The 20,316-nt window shown below is 38.8% G+C and overlaps 1 protein-coding gene across 2 annotated transcripts in view; it reads right to left on the bottom strand.

Moving 5' to 3' along the window:
• Window positions 1-20,316, bottom strand: part of DSCAM (DS cell adhesion molecule) — a 405,653-nt gene that overhangs the window by 13,660 nt on the left and 371,677 nt on the right. For both annotated transcript variants that reach the window (XM_086481614.1, XM_086481606.1), the window contains exons 28-31: window positions 17,571-17,686; window positions 14,697-14,846; window positions 10,728-10,925; window positions 7,001-7,303 (exon numbers count right to left, since the gene is read on the bottom strand). In XM_086481614.1, coding sequence (XP_086337740.1) covers window positions 7,001-7,303; window positions 10,728-10,925; window positions 14,697-14,846; window positions 17,571-17,686 — 767 coding nt within the window. The remainder of the gene's footprint in view (window positions 1-7,000; window positions 7,304-10,727; window positions 10,926-14,696; window positions 14,847-17,570; window positions 17,687-20,316) is intronic.

Here is a 20,316-nt window from a genome sequence, read left to right as displayed (position 1 = left end):
CCAAAGAGGCAAGGAAGTAGGATTGTCAAAATGAGCTTGTACTTGTTTTGTGACATCAGGTAGACAAGTTTCTGCCTTGTCTAAGTCAAACTAGCCCTTAAGGATAAAGTCATATATTTGAAGAGGTTCCTTTTAGAGCTCATTAGCATCAGAGAAAAATACAGTCTGAGGGTCTGAGTTTTGCAGTACCTCTGTGAAAAGGAGGTTTCTGCAAATAGCAAGTGACCTGATGAAATGTTTCTGGATAATTCCTATTCAAGCACCAGTCAGATATTATTTCTTCCAAGCATGTATTCCATTGCCAGAGGATGCGAGTAAGTGGTCCGTCCACAAAAAAAAAGACATAAATAGCACTTGGGAAGCATAGAAATATCAAAATATTTCCCAGTTAATAGCTGTTCTTTTCTCAAGCACAATAATTTAGAAATAAAAAGAGGAAAAAGACCCAAGAGGCTTCTCGGCTGAGGCTATTACCGAGATTTAAAATTATAATAACGAGAATCTATTTTTAATAAACTGCTACTGCAATGTTTATTGCAGTTAAGAATAATTGTTATGATAACTCAATTTGTCGTTAGTATTTTTAAAACAGAAAACAGAAACATTATTATAAGAAGTTTTCAACCTCTACAATTATCCTCCACTTCTTTACATTACAGACTCTTTGATAGCACAGTGGGAAGGAGGAAAAGAGTATATTTCTTCCCAATTTCCATTCCACCCAGTTTCTGAATGCAAGACTTGAATGATGACTTTGGAGGACAAAGGACTAATTAATTTGTCAGCCTTCTAAGTAAACTTTGGATGACAATTGTTGAAATTTCTGAATATTAATATGAAAAATTGCCTCAGTTTTGATCTGGAAAGACCTAGTATACTGTTGAAATGGTTGCCCAGTATGCATATTCCTTGAGGGTGTGATCAAGCTAACCAAACTTCTAGTTAGTGACTACTGTGGGGAGGAGAACAGTAATCATAATCCCAAATTTCTGGGAGCTTTGATGCTGAGAAAGATGCAATTTTAACAATGTACCGACATCATTTTTATACCATGAAGAATATTAGCACTGCACAGAGGTTAGGAACTGAAGACCCACTTTTCTAAAGGATGTGATTTATCCCACATGTTTAAAATACTGCAGTGCTATCTGTATTGCTTCAATTTTCTCTTTTAATGTGTGTTCTGGGACACATGACTATTCTGATGGCTTACTGAGAAATGTCACTATCTGTAGTGGGTCACCTTCAAGGCCTGGGCAGATTAGGTCTGCCAGCTCTGTGAAGTGCACAAAAACACATGTGCATGTCTGCATCCATCCTTTCATTTTTCAGAAGCTATGCAGAAGCTGTTGTTAAGCACTAATTCCAGTTTACTTGATGGCTTTTAATGTGTTATTATAAAAGAAAAAATAATGATGTATTGTTGATGCTGAAGCAAAACCTACGAATTAGCTGATCTTCTTCCAAAAATCTGTCTATGCAGTCGTAAAGATCAGAACGCAAGGATGCATAAGATATGCTTTCAAAATACTGAATGTAGGAATTAATTAAATAATCTTACTTCCCTGTTCCATTTCCTGTAGCTATCACTTTTGAAAAGTTTAAGAAAAATGAAGCTCCTGAAATATTTTTTATTGAAAACTGTTTAATAACACTTTCTTGCTATACTTGAAAGTTTGGCCTGGTGTCAAGACAATGATGCAGAAAACATCTACAGCTGCTCATATAGACAACAAGAAGTAGCCTCTTGTCTAAGAATCCTGATTGATATTCAAGTATCACCTTCACTGAGCTCAATGAGCAGAAACTCAGGAAAAAACGCCAGGAGGCCTGCATGGATGACCAAAAGCTCCTGGCAAAACTCAAACACAAAGAGGGAGTACACAGAGGGTGAAAGAAGGCACAGGTAACCTGGAGATAACACAGAGACACTGTCCAAGCATGCAGAAATGTAGTTAGGAAAGTCAAAGCCCAACTGGAGTAGAATCTGGCCAGGGATGTCAAAGACAACAAGAAAGGCTTCTATAAGTATACAGGTGACAAAAGGAAGGCCAGAGAAAATGCAGCCCTGCTGCTGAATGGAGCAGGGAACCTAGTGACACAGAACATGGAAAAGGTTGAGGTACTGAATGCCTTCTTTGCCTCAGTCTTTACCAGGAAGACGAGCCTTCAGGAATCCCAGGTCCAAGAGATTAGTGGAAAAGTCTGGAGCAAGGAAGACTTACCCTTGGTGGACAAGATCAGGTCAGGGAATACTTAAGCAAACTAGACATATGTAAATCCATGGGCCTCGACAGGATGGCACCTACAAGTGCTGAGGGAACAGGCAGATGTCATTGTGAGGACAATATCAATAATCTTTGATTGATCCTGATAGCTGGAGGAAGTGCCTAAAGACTGGAAGAAAGCAAATGTCACTCCTATCTTCAAGAAGGATAAGCAGGAGACCCCAGGAGCCTACAGGCCACTCAGCATCATCTCCATCCCTGGGAAGGTAATGGAGCAGCTAGTTTGGGAAACTATTTCCAGGCACATGAAGAACAAGGAGGTGATCAGGAGTAGTCAGCATGGATACACCAGGGGAAATTCATGCTTGGTCAACCTGATAACCTTCTGTGATGAAATGACTGGCTTGGTAGATGAGAGGAAGTCAGTGGATATTGCTTGCCTTGACTTCGGGAAGTCTTTCAACACTGTCTCTTGTAAGATCCTCGTGGAGCAGCTGATGAATTATGGGCTGGATGAGCAGACAGTGAGGTGGACTGAAAACTGGCTGAACAGCTGGGTCTAGGGTATGGTGATCAGTGGAACAAAGTCTAGTTGGAGGCCAGTAACTGGTGGTGTACCCCAGGAGTCCATACTGCGTCCAATCCTATTCAACATCTTCATTAACTATCTGGATAGTGGGGCAGAACATACGCTCAGCAAGTTTACTGATGACACAAAACTGGGAGGAATGGCTGGTACACCAGAGGGTCATGCTGCTATCCAGAGGGAGCTTGCCAGGCTGGAGAAATGGGCCAACACAAACCTCATGTGGATCAACAAGGAGAAATGTAAAGCCCTCTACCTGCAGAGGAACAACACCATGCACCACTACATGCTGGAGGCCATACTCTTTTCAGTGGTGCCCAGTGACAGGTCAGAGGCAATGGGCACAAACTGAAACACAGGAGGCTCTGTCTGAACATCACAAAACATTTCTTTACTGTGACGGTGACTGAGCACTGTCGCTCAGAGAGGTTGTGGAGTTTCCATCCTTGGAGATACTCAAAACCCAATGGGACACGATCCTGGAAAACCTACAGTAGATGGCCCTGCTTGAGTAGAAGGTGTTACACCAGATGACCTCCAAATGTCCCTTCTAACCTCAACCATTCTGTGATTCCGTGATTCAATAACTTCAGCTGAAATGTGGAAGTGTACTACAGCACAATACATTTGGCAGTCTGAGTTATAAAAGAATAACTATGACAAATATCCAGATCTTTCTGAAGTCCTGGTGCATGCCTCAGATTCAATATGCCAAACTAACCTTTTTTTTTCTTATTTGCTATTTACTGTGACATTAGGTGTGACTGCCCTATTTTTCTTTATAAAATTATCATTATTTTTTCATGGGAAAATCCATGCATTTTGAGCTCCCATGTCTGAGATGACTTCATGAAAGTGATTCTTATTTTTGTAAACTAAATGTCAGGGAAAAGGTGTAGAGATCCAGAAGTCAGAAGCAGTTCTGACTGCTGACCTGAGTGTATATGTACAGCACCAGCTGACTGGAAGTGAAAACTTCTATTAGAAACTTACAGTGGGCTAGAACATGAGGCAATCAACTATTACACATTACTAGTTATGGAGTTAGAGTTGTATGTAATGTGTAGAAGTTCTGAAAAGACAGTCCTACTTCATAGTTACAGTGCTAGAAATGATCAGTTACTAAGCTTGCCTAGGCATCTGATGAGCCATTCAAATATAATTCAAGCTGATGGGGTGATCAAATGTTTTGATTAAATTTCTGAATGAAAATGGTATGGAAGTTAGGAACATCACATCAAGTTGTCAGCCCCCAGAATACAAGTCATTGAATCTTCATTGCCACTTTTCCTCCTCCCATGAAATAGCATTCAGGTTCCCTACTCTTAACCATTAACTAGCTCAGTTTGGAGCAACCTGAAGTCTCGAACACTGCCTGTTGGATAAAGCAGGTGGTTTGATCAGTACGCTTGACTATACAGAACCCTGTGAGATGCTCAGGAAAATCAAGGGAACAATCAGTGACACAAGTTGGAATGTGATCAGAAAGTCACAAGAAGGTTTTCTGAAGCTAAGCCTCAAGTGGTCTAATATTTTGTTTGCTAATACTGAACACTTATGGCAGCAAGAAGCTAAGAAATAGGTGCTGTAATAGCTTAGTCAGTTATGGCTGACGAAGTCTTTACCCTCAAACTCCATTGTTACCTTTCTTGAATAAAGTTGCAGCCTTGACATCAGGTAGATAAGTTTCAAAATGTCCCATTTATCAAAATATTTTTTTGTTACAGTCTTTCTGAAACTGTCTTATACTTGTTGTTGGGGATTACTTTAAAAAAAAATATTACTTATTGCATACTCCCAAACTTTTATTGCAACCATAAAAGTTGCAATAGCTAGTGTTACAGGCAATTTGAAAAGTGAGATCAGAAATTAGGAAGGAGGAGGCATAAGTTATTGAAAGTGACATTGTACAAGAAAGAGATGGAGTTGGGGGAGAAGAAAAGCAAAGCACCATGCAAACAGGTAAAATTTATCTTGAAAGAAAAGACTGACTTCAAGGAAGAACAAAGATGTGCTAAAGAAGCACAGTCAGTGTTTCATCTCAGATGTTCTAATGTACTTAATAGAAATACCTTAACTTTTTTATTTCTTGTCCACGTCCCCAAATGTAGAATTACTTTGTTTAATTGTATTTGAGTTGTTAATTACTCCTGCAGAATTTCTGAAGTGGTGGGTGAAAGAAGAAAGATGCCCAGTAAGTCTTTCCCCACTGATTTTTGAACGGTCTGACACTACTGAAAATTCTTTCTACCCATATGTTTTGTTTAAAGCCCTTCATAAAGTAACTTTTAATAACATATCATTCAATATTTATGGGCCAACATTTAACTCACTCCACTGGAACACTCAATTTTTTTTTAAAGTATTGAAGCTAACTATTAATTTCATAATATGTTTCATTTCCTCACTACAAAGGAAAACTAAAGCTAATAAAGAAAAACAGGTAAAAATTCAAGCTATTTAAACTAAGAGAGGTAAAGATGGCTATAAGTCTGTAATTCACCAGAGGGGCTCTGGTGATTTTCCAACCTGGAAGCTTTTAACTCAAACATGGGGACCAAATTTTGGTGCTGTATGCCCTTAAGAAAACTATCTTTATATGGAATATATTAGAATATATCCAAATACAAAATATGCATAAATAATGTGTTTGGAATGTGAAAGGAAGAGAGCAAGCTATTCGTTAAAGAAATGAGAAAAAATGTTTGTTGACTGACTGGAAGGAGAGGCTGCAATTTTGATCTAGCTGTTAATGCAGATGCTTCACTTTACCAGAGCAAAGACAAATATTTGTCTTTTTTTTTTTTTGAGTTACAAATGAAAATTATTTCTATCTTTATCTATTTCTACAGCTTCTGGGTTTGTGGTTCTACTCTGTGACTATGCAGAAATCAGTTATTTCTCTCACTATTTTATTTCCTACTTATTTTCCCTCTTATCTCTCTGTAGGATACACTAATTTCCTGCCTTGTGTATTATAACTTTCTACCTTCTGCTTGGTCTTTTTCTTCCCGTGTTCTTGTTTTAGCTTTCTCTAGCAAAATGCTTTATGCCTTCTTTTCAGTCTCAGGTCCTGGATTTGAATGGCTTTCCTGATACCACTGTCTATCTTCCATTCCTCTGTCCTCACAACAACTGCTTTTCCATTTATGGTGTATATGAAGCAAAAGGCCATAGTTTATTCATGACTCTTCTTTACATATATGAGCACTACTGATTACTTTCTGTGTACGAAAATAACCCCATGGAAAATTTAATAAAAATGAAATAAAATAAAATAAATCATGTTTTCAAAAAGCTCACAAATACAGTTATGGCTTTTTACCATTTGAATCCCCCTCCACAATGTCATATCATGTATTCTGTAACAAAGACTGACAAATCTTCTGAGAAGACTTTATAACGTGTTTGATTTCAGAGTACCACAAGTAATCTACCTATGCTATTACACACTAGGGTATCACTAGAAACAGCATTCTTTGTGAACTGGAAATTTGATTGAGCCCAATAGATGGATGTCCCTCAGGCACCTTCATTCAGTAAGAGGCTGGAGTGGGTTTAAATTTGTCTGAAGGTAGAAGCCTCCACAGCCCTTGAGCTATTGCACTCTCTTCATTTTCTCCATTTTTTATTCTCCCTCCTTTAAATAATCCTAGTTTGATATTAGGAGATGTCAAAGAGAGAGTATAACAGCTCAAGAACATCACTGAAGGGTTATTATGACTTGACAAGATGCTACAAGGCAGAAGGGATAGTACATCTTCTACAATCTGTCTTTATGAACTGTTCCAATAGCAGACCTTCGCTCTGAAGCACAAAGTATTGCTTCAAGACAAGTTTTACTAGTGGGTGGCTTGAGTTGGAGATGGCCATATGTATTCCATATGGTCTTATTTATCCCGGAAGGGTCTATTGCCTGATGGCTGCAGCTGTAGAGGAATGGATTTGATGGCTTAGACAGTCCCTTTCTGTTCCTAAATTTCCAAATTCCTAATTTTTCTGTATATGGGAGAATATACTCAAAGGTTATATTAGCTGGGACAAAAAGCAATTATCTCCGGAAGTAGTTACAGGCTATATTGTGCATTTTCTTTCTTCCTTGTGATATACCCTCTTCTGTTAACCAGGCTAGGCATGGGGTGAAATGCTCACCCCAAGGGTTAAACTGTTACCTCTAACGTCTCACCTGGCCGATGTGCCTTTGGAACTGCCATGTTCATCACTCGCCCTCCATCCTGAGGCTTGGGGGGGGATGCGGTAAACCTGCAAATCCCCGACTCTGACGGCGTGCTTGAGGTCAGACTGTCTGTGTAGTCATTAGTCCCTGCTGTGAGCTGCTCCGATGATGTGTCTGATATGAAGCATTCTGTAATGGTGAACTTGGCATGTCTCAGCTGCTCTTCCATTTTTGCATGCTCATATGCTCTCGCTAGCTCTTCGTATGTTGAGGAGGCACTTTCTGTGGAGACCATGCTGCTTCTTGCTCGATCTAAACATCAGAAACAAAAATATTGGGAGAAAGAAAACATCTGCACAATACTTTTTGGAAGAAAAAAATATAAACATGATAGTATTTCTTAATAAAATGTAGAGCCCTTGAAATTACCAAGGCGATTTAAATGACTCTGCTTCACTATAAATGTCTGCACAATTTTTAGTTTAGTCAGTTACTTGGTAACTACAGATCATCTAAAGTGAATTCTTATTCTGCTAGCAGCATTATGTGGCTTAGCATTAAATTAATGATTTAGAAGAAATAACCTTTAACACATGAAAAAGTTACTTTTTTTTTTTTCAAAAACCTAATTTCTCTAAAAGTTAAATGCCTTAAAAATATTAGAAATCCACAAAACATTTAGCAAAATGAGGAACAGCTTCTTTACATTATCTTTTAAATGCATCGCAGAAATATTTCTTTGAGGTGATGTCTAGGTGAGAAAGGATAGTCTTTCTGTACCTGTTTCAATCTTAAATGGCTTTTTTGAGGAAGCCCTGAGGATAAAGGTCAAATACAAAGGCAGTGTCTCTCAGACATTGTCTCTGACTGTCTGAGGCACCAGGTAAAATACTAACTCATTTCATATGGAACAAAGGTCTTCAGAAAGCAATACCATTTGGTAGCTACCAGCCTGTAGTCATTCAGGTACGTTTTTCAATGCTGCTGATGCTAATGGGGGCTTTGTATTTGACACACAGGTTATTATGACCTAAAAGTTGTTCTTTTCTGCTGATGAGTTTCTCACAATATCAATATATCTTAAACAAGCACTATTATTGAAGATGTAAATGACTACTGATACATTAAAAAGCATTCTGGAAATGCATCGCTCGTTCCTTTGGGGACAAATCACTGGTCTGTTGCAGCCATCACACTTCTACTTCAGTGGGCTGGAAGAGCAGAGGACTTTCAGAAGTTCCTTGGGCAGAAGTCATGTTTCATCACAAGATCTGTACAATTTCAGGCATTGGTGATGTTCAATAAAACAGGCACAATGTAATAGCTAATTCATAAAAATGGGGCTCCTATAGCAGCCAGGGGCAACTGTTGTTATTGCAAATCTTTATCTTTTTTATTGTGCTATGATCTTTGCATTAGTTTTCATTGTGCACAAAGAACAATACTCCTGTCACTTGTAAATAGGACCACACATTATTTAAAATGACAAGTACTTCTACAGTATGCTGTAACGCTTAAGATTTTGAGCTGGCCAGAACTTAAACAAGGCTTTTTTTTTTTTTTTTTCTCCCCACAGGAAACATCATTCTGTTTTTCACATTTGATATGTAAAGAAGACCAAAATAATGTCTAGCCGAATTTCTGATCAACTGGAAACTCCTGGAAGGCTGCAGTTGCCCAGTGCCACAGAGCAGTGTCTGTAAATATGATGGTCATTCAAAGGTCCTAGTTTGATCCATGAAGCTCAGGACCTGCAGCTTTCCAAATCCCATGCCCTGGGGAGACAATTCCAGGTGTTTGCACACCTACATTAGATTTGACGAAAGTTCATCCAAGTCCTAAGTGAACTTCGTGAAACCTAGATTCGTCAGAAAATTTCTAATGGCCTCTAGTTAGAACATTTGAAATTAGTCACAGCTATGAACTGCTGCAATCATTTCTCCTAAGCTTAAAAGCTACTCTTTTGTAAACCTGGAATTGTTTTGATAAGAAGTGCTAAATTCTGCCAAATATAAACTGTATCAACTAGATTCAAAAATCTCAACTTCGTATTGGAAAAGTGATCAAACGTGTATATTAGTTCAATTGATTCTTGAACACTTAATTTGGCTATATCTGTTATAATGTTTATTTGAAAATTTTAAACTTCTGAAGTACTTAGATTAAACTGCCTCGATTCTTTTCCCAGAAACCAAGTGGCATAATACAGCTAAATTTCGGCACAAGAAAACCTTTCTTGAGCATGATATAAAGCTTTCTATCCCTTACATAAACCCCTGTGTGTTCAAGGGTAGACACAGAGTAGGAAAGTAGCCATGTCAAAACATAGATTATGAAGTCTGTTTACAAAATTGCATGTAGTTTGTCTATTAAACCACATAGCAAATTGAATTCTCTGCCCTTTGCCATGTGCATTGGAAAATATCCTTGGGTGACAAAGTACTGGAACACATGCAAGTGCACCTGAAATCTAGAATGTCTACAAAAAGGGTTTCTGAGGTAACGATTGCTATTTATATTTGTATCTGTAGAGCTATTAGAGTTAATCCTTAAAGCCTTATGATAATTCTACCTGAAGAAATCAGGATGAAGTTTGTCAGCTGGCTAGAGGTATCTATTGAGTGTTGTTAACCTATGAAGACAACACAGGGGTTTACACGTTTAAGAGGATGAATTCAAAAAAAGATGAGAACTCCAACCTATAAGGAGGCAAGGGAAGTCAGATGCTTGTTCTTATAGAGAGAACAAAACCAGTCATACTGGTTTCCATGGTGAAAGGCCAGTCACAGGTACTGCTTTGTAGCTCTAACACATAGCTTTTTCATGCGACAAACACTTTTCCCCAAAATCAGGACAGAAGGTAGGCAATTCCTTCTGAAGATGCCAGAGTAAGCCTGGATTTGCTTCTGTCAGCCACACCTTTGAATAGTATTTTACCTTTCTTTATATTTAACTTTTATTAGATTTGCTTCATGACTATTCTTCTGATTAATTATTTACTAATTTATTTGCCTTTTTTTTTTTGGTTACTTGTTCAGTGTAAGGCAGAGGAGAAAGCTTTTTTTTTCAGTTACAATTGCATTTATAATGTGAAAACATCAAGAAGAGCTGAAGACTGCAGGCAGAATATGTATTCAGTGTCTTCCCACTTATCATCTAGAGGAATAAAACCTATGCTGTTTCTCAGGAAAATCAGAGCTAGCTGCTGCAGTATTCAGTGATATGAATGGATTTTGACTTGGATTCTAATTCCAGATTTTTTCCCTCTCATTTTTTCTGCTTAGAATAAACCCTATGAACATATTACATGAATGTGAAAAGGAAAATACAAACCTCAGTATAGCTCAAACCTTAAAACCGTTCCAGCTATGGTTCAGACATATTCTTGGTTGCTTATACTGCCCCTTCCTGGACAGTGCCATTTCATGCAGCAAATTATCCTACTTTTTCCTTCAGATACAGGAAGTACAGCTCTTTGGCTGCAGTAAAAATTGCCATCATTTCTTTCAAAGGACTCCAGGTGCATGTGTGGCCCAAGGAACCATGGGCACAATATTTGTTATCATTAGCACTATATGCATTTGTGGCATCCCTTATAAATACCTTAGAGAAAAACACCCTAGCAAGGAAAAAACAATGACATCTAAGCACCAAATGAAGGACACCAAGGACCAAGAAGGTTACCGCAGCTACTGCCGTCCCATTTCACAACGCAGCCCTGCAGAGAGCCCTGTACCTGTGTCCTGTGAGGGGCTGACGCTGTAGCTGTCACTTTCCTTGTCCACCGATCCTGCTGGCCTGGGTGTGGGCAGCCTCCAGTCTGTGGTGAGGGTATGAGCTGATATGGTGGGGTGAGGTCTGTTGAGGGTCCACTGACTAGCATAGCGGTTGCGAGCAGTGGGTCCAGTTTTTGCACTCCTCCTTGTGGTAGGATCTGTGATGGATAATAGAGAGGGTCTTTGCCACTAGGCTCTTGAATTGATAAGGAAGCAAGCCCTTTCAGAAGGGGAGGGCCACTGAAATCATGTTGGTTAAAAAAATGCACAAAAAAGTCTTTGTGGGAAAAAAAATCAGCAGTGAAAGTGCTGTTCATTACCAAACTGCTAACACTTTTCTGAAATATGCTCTGTCTAATGAAACCATACATTTTAAAAAGGATGCAACTAAAGAGTTGAGAGCCTCACCAATCTCCCACTGACACATTCTTTATCCCTTTACTCCAACATAAGCAGTTCTCCAGTACCAAAACTATTTTGCAAATTGAAAAAGCAGGAAGCAAGTAGATGTGGTTGGGGATTTCACACCACATCTCAAGCAAAGGCTAAGGTAAATTATCAGGGTAGATGTGCCTTCAGGAACCTACACCAGGTACCTATCCTCAGTTTGTAAAAACATGTGCTCAGAAATGTGGTGATATAATTTCCTATTCTTCTCATTTTAGTAATACTTTTACTATATTACAGTATTATCAACTATGGTTTCCCTATTTTTTTAACAAGCAGCCAAGACATTATACATAACCTGTAATAGTGCCATCAGTGTTTCACTAGGAATAGCTTCATAAAGATTTGACCATTTTAAAAAAATAGTAAATAAATACAATATCTTAAACTTCAAAAATCATCTGCTACTTGTTTAAAGTCAGCAATGTTTTATTTTTGTTATCCTAGAGATAATACTGTGACCAATGGAGTAAAAGCGAATTAGCTGCCAAAACTGAAACTGACCTCCTTAATTTTATTAATAAATAGTCCTGTAAAAGTGAGGCTTCTACTCCCTAACAAAGCCAGTGGAATAGCAAAATCATTAAGTGACAAACAGAAAGTGTCTAAATCAGCACTGAAGGATTTCTCTTCGAAGCTTCTGAAAGGATATTCCTAACAATAGAGAGAAAGGGTATTAGAAATGAAAAATTCAAGCCTATTTAAATGTTCTTTGATATTCAAATGGTGAAGTTGTCAGTCTTTGAGGTAAGAGACTTTAGCAGAAGCAATTTAAAGAAAAAACAATACCCAGAAAATGACTCTCAGCATTGCTTCTGCCTAAGCATTCTCAGTAAGAATTTGTATTCTGCTGCTTAAAATAAACAAGGTATTTATTTACAAATACCAGCTATGGTCTGATCCTTCTCTTATTTCACATCTTCCTACTACAGCAGTGGAAAAATATGAACCTGGTGCCATTGAGAATTGATCCTTCTGGTAGTGCAACACATAGCTGCCTCACATGGATAACATCCAAAACCACACTTGGCATGATGTGACCAGCCTGTCAGTGTAAACACCGCTGTGGAAAGTTGGCATATGGCTGTCGTGTAGCCAGAAGCGAACCTCGTGCCTGCTTCGAGGGAAGACATGAAGGACAAGAGGAGAGTGCTGGTGGGAAAACTCTCGGCATGGTGCTGGGGCTGCTTGGTCTGGAGAAGAGAAGGATCGGGGAGATCTCATCAACATATATAAATACCTGAAGGGAAGATGCAAAGATGCCAGGCTCTTTTTGGTGGTGCCCAGTGACAGGACCAGAGGTAGCGGGCACAAACTGAAACATGGGAGCTTCCCTCTGAACATCAGGAAACACTTCACTGTGAGGAAGGCTGAGGACTGGCACAGGTTGCCCGGAGAGGTGGTGGAATCTCCATCCTTGGAGATATTCAAAAGTCATTTGGGTATGGCCCTGGGCAACCAGCTTTAGCCAGCCTTGCTTTAAGCAGAGGAGTCGGACTAGCCAGTGCCCAGAGGTCCCTCCCAACTTCAACTGTTCCGCAGTCCCATGACTCAGTAGGATTTCATCAGCAACTTGAAGGAGATGGAAGAGCCTGCTGCCAGCATGCAGGAGGTCAGCGCTCATCCTGCTGAGAGTGTGCTGAGCAGCAGCTCTGCACTAGCTGTGCTGCGCCTGCACAAGGGACTCTGTAGCACAGATGCAGCAAGTGCCAGAGCTGCCTGTGTGATGGAAAACAGCACGCATCTGGTGCCTCGGTTGCTAAACCAGCTCTGCTGTCCTATGCTGAAACATAACTGTAGAGAGCTGAGGCGAGCAAGACAAAGGTTCACGGGGCATACTTGTTTTACAAATAAATACAAAAGAACTAGAAAACAACTTTAAAAGTGCTCTAAGGGAATACTTGCCAATCAGTGAGTGTAAGTGTGCTCAGACGGGAGGATCCATAACCTCTGAGCCACCCAGCTGGGCACTGCTCCCCTCTTCACAGAAAAAAATGTGGGTCTAGACAAAATATCATAGCCCAGCCTCTATACAAGCTATATTGGTGTCTTAAATCCAGATAATACTGCCTAAAAGTTTTGACCTAGCCATGTGCACCACTACAATCAGATAGTTACTGCATAATAAAAGTGCTGGTGGTTTTCTGTTTCCAAAGCTGGTCTGGTCACAGATCATACTCTCACACATGAGTTAAATCCAAGTTTTATTTGAACGAAATCTCTCCCTGACTTCAGTGGAATGACGCACCTAACTGCACACAAAAAATGAATTAGGTATGGAAGGTTCTGGTGCTATAAAATGCTGCACATACAGGCATGGAATTTTGGGGTGGTGCCTCTTTCCTTATTAGAAAAGGCAGGGTTGGAAAACAATGGAGAGTCCATTGTTTACTCAGACGATCTTGATCTGCCAACATGATAAAAATTATATGATGATATTTTTGCTCTTAGTGAGCAGGATAGTCAGCATGTACATGAACTGAAAGAGCAAGACAAGAGTGGTACCAGAAAGAAGAAAAAAAATCGTATCTTGACTCTTCTAATTCAAATTCAATGACTCACCATAGATGAAAAATGGTGGTATTAATCTAGTCCTCAAGAAATAACTAACTGTATCCTAAAACTGTCAGAGTTAGAAAAGCAAGGTCAGAACCAGAAGAGCTATCATTTATAAAGACTGGGTTGGAAAAGGAGATGAAATGAAGATTTTTCAAATAATCTGCATTGTAGCAACTGAGGTTTCAGCATTTACATTCACCAAATTCACCAAGCAAACAAATTCTGGAATTGTCAGGGGACAGAAATAATCCACGATATTTTAGAAACTGCACACTGCTAGTGAACTACACTTTGGTAATATTCCTAACTCAACTATTCCTTCTATCTAGTGGGGTTTTTTTTCTATTTACATAGATATGAAACACATTCATGAGAGAAATATGAAGAATGGATTGCAGCAGTATATTAATTTATGATGGTGTTTTAAATATTATAAGAATAACTCAGCTTGAATATATCTGGAAAAAGTAATTTACCATAATAACTAAAACTGGAAATACAAGTTTTCAGAAAAGCAATAATGAGAAATGTGTTTCTTGCCTGATGGGAGATGTAAGGAGGGAAGATGCATTTTGAAATATAATAAAGATTGATCACTGAGAAAAAATATATTAGACACTAAAAGCCATTAAGCTAATTTAACCAATAAATTGTAGAAATTAAAGTCTAGCATGCACTTGGTATAATGAGAGCCAGGTATGAATTATTTCAAATTACACCTACATTTCAGATGCATATGCAATTTTTACCATATTGAATCACTAAAAGCAATTGTATAAGAATTGTTCTCTACTGACTTAAATAGATTTCTCTGAACTTTCAGATTGAAGAAAAAACCCTATGAGGATGCAAATGCAGAAGCACGGCATTAATTTTCTCATAACTTTCTTCTCTCCAGATAACACATTGTCTTATATGCTTACTTGTTCCTGGCCGGGCATCAGAAACATCAACCAGTGGTCCTGTGGCTTGTGACACAGACTGGTAATGTACTGTGTGGGTGACAGTCAGTGACTTCTGCTTAGATGTCTCTCCAAAGTCAGCGTCAGTGAGCAGAACTGTTGATCTGTCATCTGTAAGTAAAAAACCCCGTCAGATAATGCATAAAGAATTTTGGGGTTGCCTTCATAAGATCTTTACAGCAAATCCTCAGATGTATGTTCAGCTGGGAGCCACCACTGACAGTGGTAACTTCCTCTTCTCTGCAGGACTGAAGATTGTTTTGAAGCATGTACCACAGCCTCTAGGTTTAAACTCCAAGTTCATACAAAAGTAAAGAATAAGTGTAATTTTCATGTCTTTCTTTGTGATTTCACCTTAGAGATGTGCAACTGAGACAGACTATTAAGCATCCTTCCAAAAAGCTAATTTGTGTGGAATTATTTTTGTCCTTAATCCCTTTTTCCCCATCTTTTGAACACGATCCTCTTCCCCTTCACTTTCAGAGAGCTCAGTGGATCTTTTCAACAGCATATCCAATTTATTTCTTTTTATTAACATAATTAGTAATATCCTCAGTGAAATGACCCATGTCTTCCCAAAAGGAGGTCGTTAGGTAATGTTGCTAACTAACCCTTCACCAGTCAGCTTTTTCTCCAGAGACAGAATATTGCAGCAGGAATGGCCATGATCCAAGACTGTTCTTAGGGAGCTGCTTATTTTTAAGCACATGAGAACTGTAGTGAAGACAATGGAAATATACTTGCAGGGCAGCTAAGCATCCCTAAATCCAGGGTTCTGCTGTTCTGGGAGCTAAGGGCTAAGTCTTACCAGCTCTCTCTGCAGCAAACCTCACTACTGTAGGTTCGAAAAAGAAGCTTTGGGGAGCTTCATGTGAGTCGTATAAGTTTCTCTCAACATAGTCAGTCCAGCTGACTATGAGCTTTCCTGCAGCTGCAAAGAAAGGTGCGGGCTGAAGCCTGACCTTGGAAAGGACAGGAATAAAAAGGTGAGCACTGATCTTTACTGCTGTATGGTTCTGCTGCCTATTGCTTCCCTATGGGGTAGGATGTATTCATCAAATTTTGACACAGACCTTGATGCCTGCAGAAAGCCAGCGCTATACAGTACTTACTTTTGTTTTCAGTTGTGATCTCTGTATTGTATTTCTTCCACTCCAAAGAGGAAATCTGGTCCACTTGATCATGGAAGGTTTAACAGCAATAAATCTTACACTGACTTTGCGGTTGCAGAAAAACTATTTGCATGTTATCAGACTTTCTTTCGCATTCTTTGCAGTCCTTTTATCCATTCATAATAGTAATAAAAGCCACAAGAATTTCATCCTATGATATGCTATATAGATTTGTAACGTATTTCTATAGGAACTGGCAGCAGTGGGGCTTCCATGCATTTACTAGTTAGCAGAAGTTGATCTGCTTCTTTTAAGCATTCCTGTTTTTTGTTTTCTTTAACTTGACAAGACACCATTAAGACGAACATTCTGCACAATAACATATCTGGCATTTTTTACCCAAAGAAGGCCATAAATAGAATGAGCGTTATGAAATCAAAGTACTCTGTACCCTGGCAAAAGATGAGCTCTTATTCAGGTTGGGAATAAAGCCCCTTGGCAGTAAACTATGTCAAAGACTGCCAAAGAGCCTGCTTATTCGGAGTGCTGTGTGGAGAGCTGGCTATTACCAAGACACTGATCGCATTGCTATAGTTAAGGCACTAATAGTATTTTGACTATAACACCCTATTGCTCAGTGACTGTAACTCAAAAGTAAAAACTCTTTTTAGGATGAAGCCAAAGACTGCACACAGAGACAAACTTTGGGAAGCTCAAACCATGATTAAAAAAAATCTGTATTTCAGGTGAAGCATAGATCTTTTCAAATCTGCAGCACAAACTGTGAAACGCCTGAGATCATACACCCATGCCAGATGGAGAGCAAGTGTCACAGGGCACAGGGCTAAAGCAGCTTGTCCCTCCCCAGTAAGGGAATGGACAGGAGATGCAGAGACGTTGCTCCCAGTTTGAGGCGCTTTCCTCTCTGGCCACACCATCCCTGGGATGCTGTTACATTCTTAGCCATCATAGGCTTCTTCTACACAGATTTTGATTGAAAAAGGTTAGGAGTCTAACAAAGATCAGTCATTCTTGAGGGTCTTGACACAGTGTGTGCCCGTACAGTCACAAGATCAGGTTGTATTTTTATTTTGTTGAGATTTCAGAAAACTTGTGTTTAAATTATTTGGAAAAAGAATCCAACACCAAAAAATTCTATTTTTTACGACAGTTAGCTATGTGCCAGCCACAGGAGAAATCTTATTTTCTGTTATGTGAAACAGTTTAGATTCTAATTTTGCATAGGTACACAAAAGCTGAAAACTGATCAAAATATTGAAATATCATTTGCTCTGAACTGGTGGATACAATACACAAGTTTTAGAAGTTGGCTTTGCAAATCTTTAAATACTGATATTGTAGTTTCAGAATTTCATTTTCCTTATAAGTAATGCCAGTGATACAACTGCCTAGTCAAAGCCAAAAGAGAAATTGAAAATTATAAAAATGCCAGTCTTCATTTACTTTTTCTTCAGCCGTCTCTTTCCACCAGCTTAATTTCCCTAATGTCCTGCATTATTTTAAATACTGTACTGAGATTACTTAAAGGAGAAAGTGATCAAAAGGGGAGAAAAAAAGAAATCGGTTCCATTTTCAAATGTGGCAAATTACTTTGTAGCTCTGTTTTCTTAATGAGTGTGGTGGGGAAAAGGTGTGAGGTAAAGGAAGTCCATCTAAAGTGCCTGTTACATTAAACCAGTGAAAACAAGCCCAATGAGTTTACCAATGGTCTCCATCGTGTCCCTCTCCTCAATCAGAAGCTGTGCTCTGGGAATGTCTATGTGCATCCTCAGTGTTTGCTGCTGCTTATTAAGTGTATCTGATGTCCTGGTGTTCTTGCTAAAAACAAAAGAGAAGTGAACACATTAACATTCAGCCTAAATGAAAAGATACTTGTAAATCTCCTCATTTTAAATCTGTCCAGCTCAAACAAAAAATAATACAACCATAATCAGCAAAATTACTTATAGATGTTATTTTCCCCTGTTCAGAACAAGTGCATGGTATTAATTTATAGCATATGACAAACAGTTACATGCATGCACAGTGCTGAGGGATTTGGTCTATTCTTTATCAGCAGAAATCTCCTGAAAAGTTCAGATAGTTTTCTTCCAGTGTTGTCATATAATGACATTTGTAAAAACACTTTGCAAGATGGCCATTTTCTTTCATTCCTTATGAATATGAGCGAAGAAACACCCAGCTGATCCAACAGGTTGGTAGGAAAATGATATCTTGAGTAGTTTCCAATTATTTTTTTAACTGTTCATTATTTTTCATTAGATAAATTCCAAATATCACTGGAATTGATAAATGAAGAAGAAAATTAATAACTAGGGATTCCATTAATGAATTGCATAATATTAATACATTTTTAGTCCCATTGATGTTCCAAGACTAAAATTGCAAATCTTGTTTACATTCATGGATTATTTCTAATTGATTGATGTAATATTCTAAGAAAGAACATAAACCAATTACTCTATCATCATGCAAATTGAAACAATTTCATTTTGAAGCTGTGTACCAGAAAATGACTTCTTAAATGAGCTGTCTACTGAAAGCAAATGAAAATGGATAGTAAAACTGCGTGCTATTACAGAGTTTGCACCAAGAAACCTTCAGACTATGCTAAAAACCGAGGAACTTTTTGCCCTTTCAGATGTAATTACTCTTTGGAGGAGAGGAAGTATTTGCAAACACTTCTTCATGCAGGGATGCTCAGGAAAGTTAAGACAAATGAGCCAGTAGTGTGATCCAAGTGCTTATACTTGAAAGAGCTTTAAAATCCAAGTGGAGGCTCATTTTCTACTGTAAAATAGCTGTAGATCACTCAGTTTAATTCTCCTTTGGCAATGAATTATTGTCGTTAATGAAATCAGCAGAGGACTATTAAGCTGCTTGATGATAAGCTCCCTTCTTCCCTGAGTTTGGGCTTCTACAGAGGAGATTAATGCATGTGTGATGAGCCCACATCTTTAGACAATTTGCCTTAACTTCCTGCTGTGACGCCATGTGAGCAAGACCTAACTACTGCTGATTTGGAGGTTCTCCTAGAGTCCATTTCAGGAGAAATTTTTTTGCCATATGGTCAGTAATTCTGCTCCAAATCCATGAGTGAGATCTGCAAGGCCCACAGGGCACACATCTCTGGCTGGTTCTCACCTTCTGTTTTTCCCTGCTCTTGTGGTCCCCAGCATTAACACTGTCTATGCATCTCAAACTTTAATGTCTCTGTCTTTACCTGGGTGGTTAGGCGGTACTGTTGCCATCATGGATAGCTGAAATGCATTCAAACAGCCTACAAGTGGTGCCTCATTTAATCATGCTGGAATCAAAATATCAGGAGAGCTACTCAAGAACTGCCAGACTTTTCTCCATATATAATCAGTGGAGAATAATAGTCATAGTGTCTTATTAATTTTCATAATTAATAAATTTTCAAAGACATTTAGGATACTAAAATGCAGAGAAATTTCACACTAACATTCTTGAAGTCTCTGAAAAGTCTCTGCATGTATTAGATGGAACTCTCCTATTGATTTCCACTCAAGTTGCTGAAATGTTAGAATCAGAGACTAACATAGTATCTTGCATGTCAAATATGCTTGAATATATGCCCTTAAAAAGTCAGACTACTTTGGACTTGTCTAAGATCATAGAGCAAACCTGTGATCAAGTATGAAACTGAATTCCTGAGGTCCAATTTCAATTAGTAATCAATAATCCAACAGTTATAGGATACATGCAATCAGATACATATAGAATCTGTGCAATACAAAATTGAGTCTAATAAACGCATCACTTCACCCCTCCTCTGCTCACGAGGTATGCAGAAGACAAAGGGATCGAATTAGACATTTTCCTCAGAGAATGCAGACCCCAGAATCCCAGCAAGATCTAGAACCTCTTCTGCAGTATGAAGGCTCTGTATCCCTACTATTGCAAAGTACTTAACAGCACAGAAAGTATTGTTTGGACCACAAGGAGCAGGAGGACAGTTCCCCAGGTTTGCAGTTATATTGCTTGCCTGCCAAGAGAGAATTCTGAATCCTAGTCTTGGCTCCAGGGATAGCTTTATGCAAAATATGTGGAAGGTCCTTCAAGCCAGATCTGGAACCTAGGCATCTATATATCCAGGAAAATTCTCTACTATGCTTGAGAGTTATGCCTTCTTTTGTGTGATCTCTCTCCCCGTCCTTACTGATCTAATTAATTCTCCTGTATGCAGCAGCACAGTGACATGGAGTGTCCAAACGTAGAATAGGCAATTGGCAGTACCAAAAGGGTTGCTGCTGATTAGGACACTCTCTCTTTCTGGCTCAAGAAATTTTGAATTATTTTCTGCAGACCACAATAGCTCAACTTTCATGTTATAAAAACCTAAAATGCCAACAGCAATTAAGTGCCTCTAGGACTTTGCAGTGAGGCAAAGACTTTTAGGACTGCAATTTTGAAGTTTGATGCCC

Source organism: Leptosomus discolor, chromosome 1 (assembly GCF_034619465.1).
Source record: "Leptosomus discolor isolate bLepDis1 chromosome 1, bLepDis1.hap2, whole genome shotgun sequence".
In the NCBI taxonomy this organism is placed as follows: Eukaryota; Metazoa; Chordata; class Aves; order Leptosomiformes; family Leptosomidae; genus Leptosomus; species Leptosomus discolor.
This window is presented reverse-complemented; position numbering and strand designations above follow the sequence as displayed.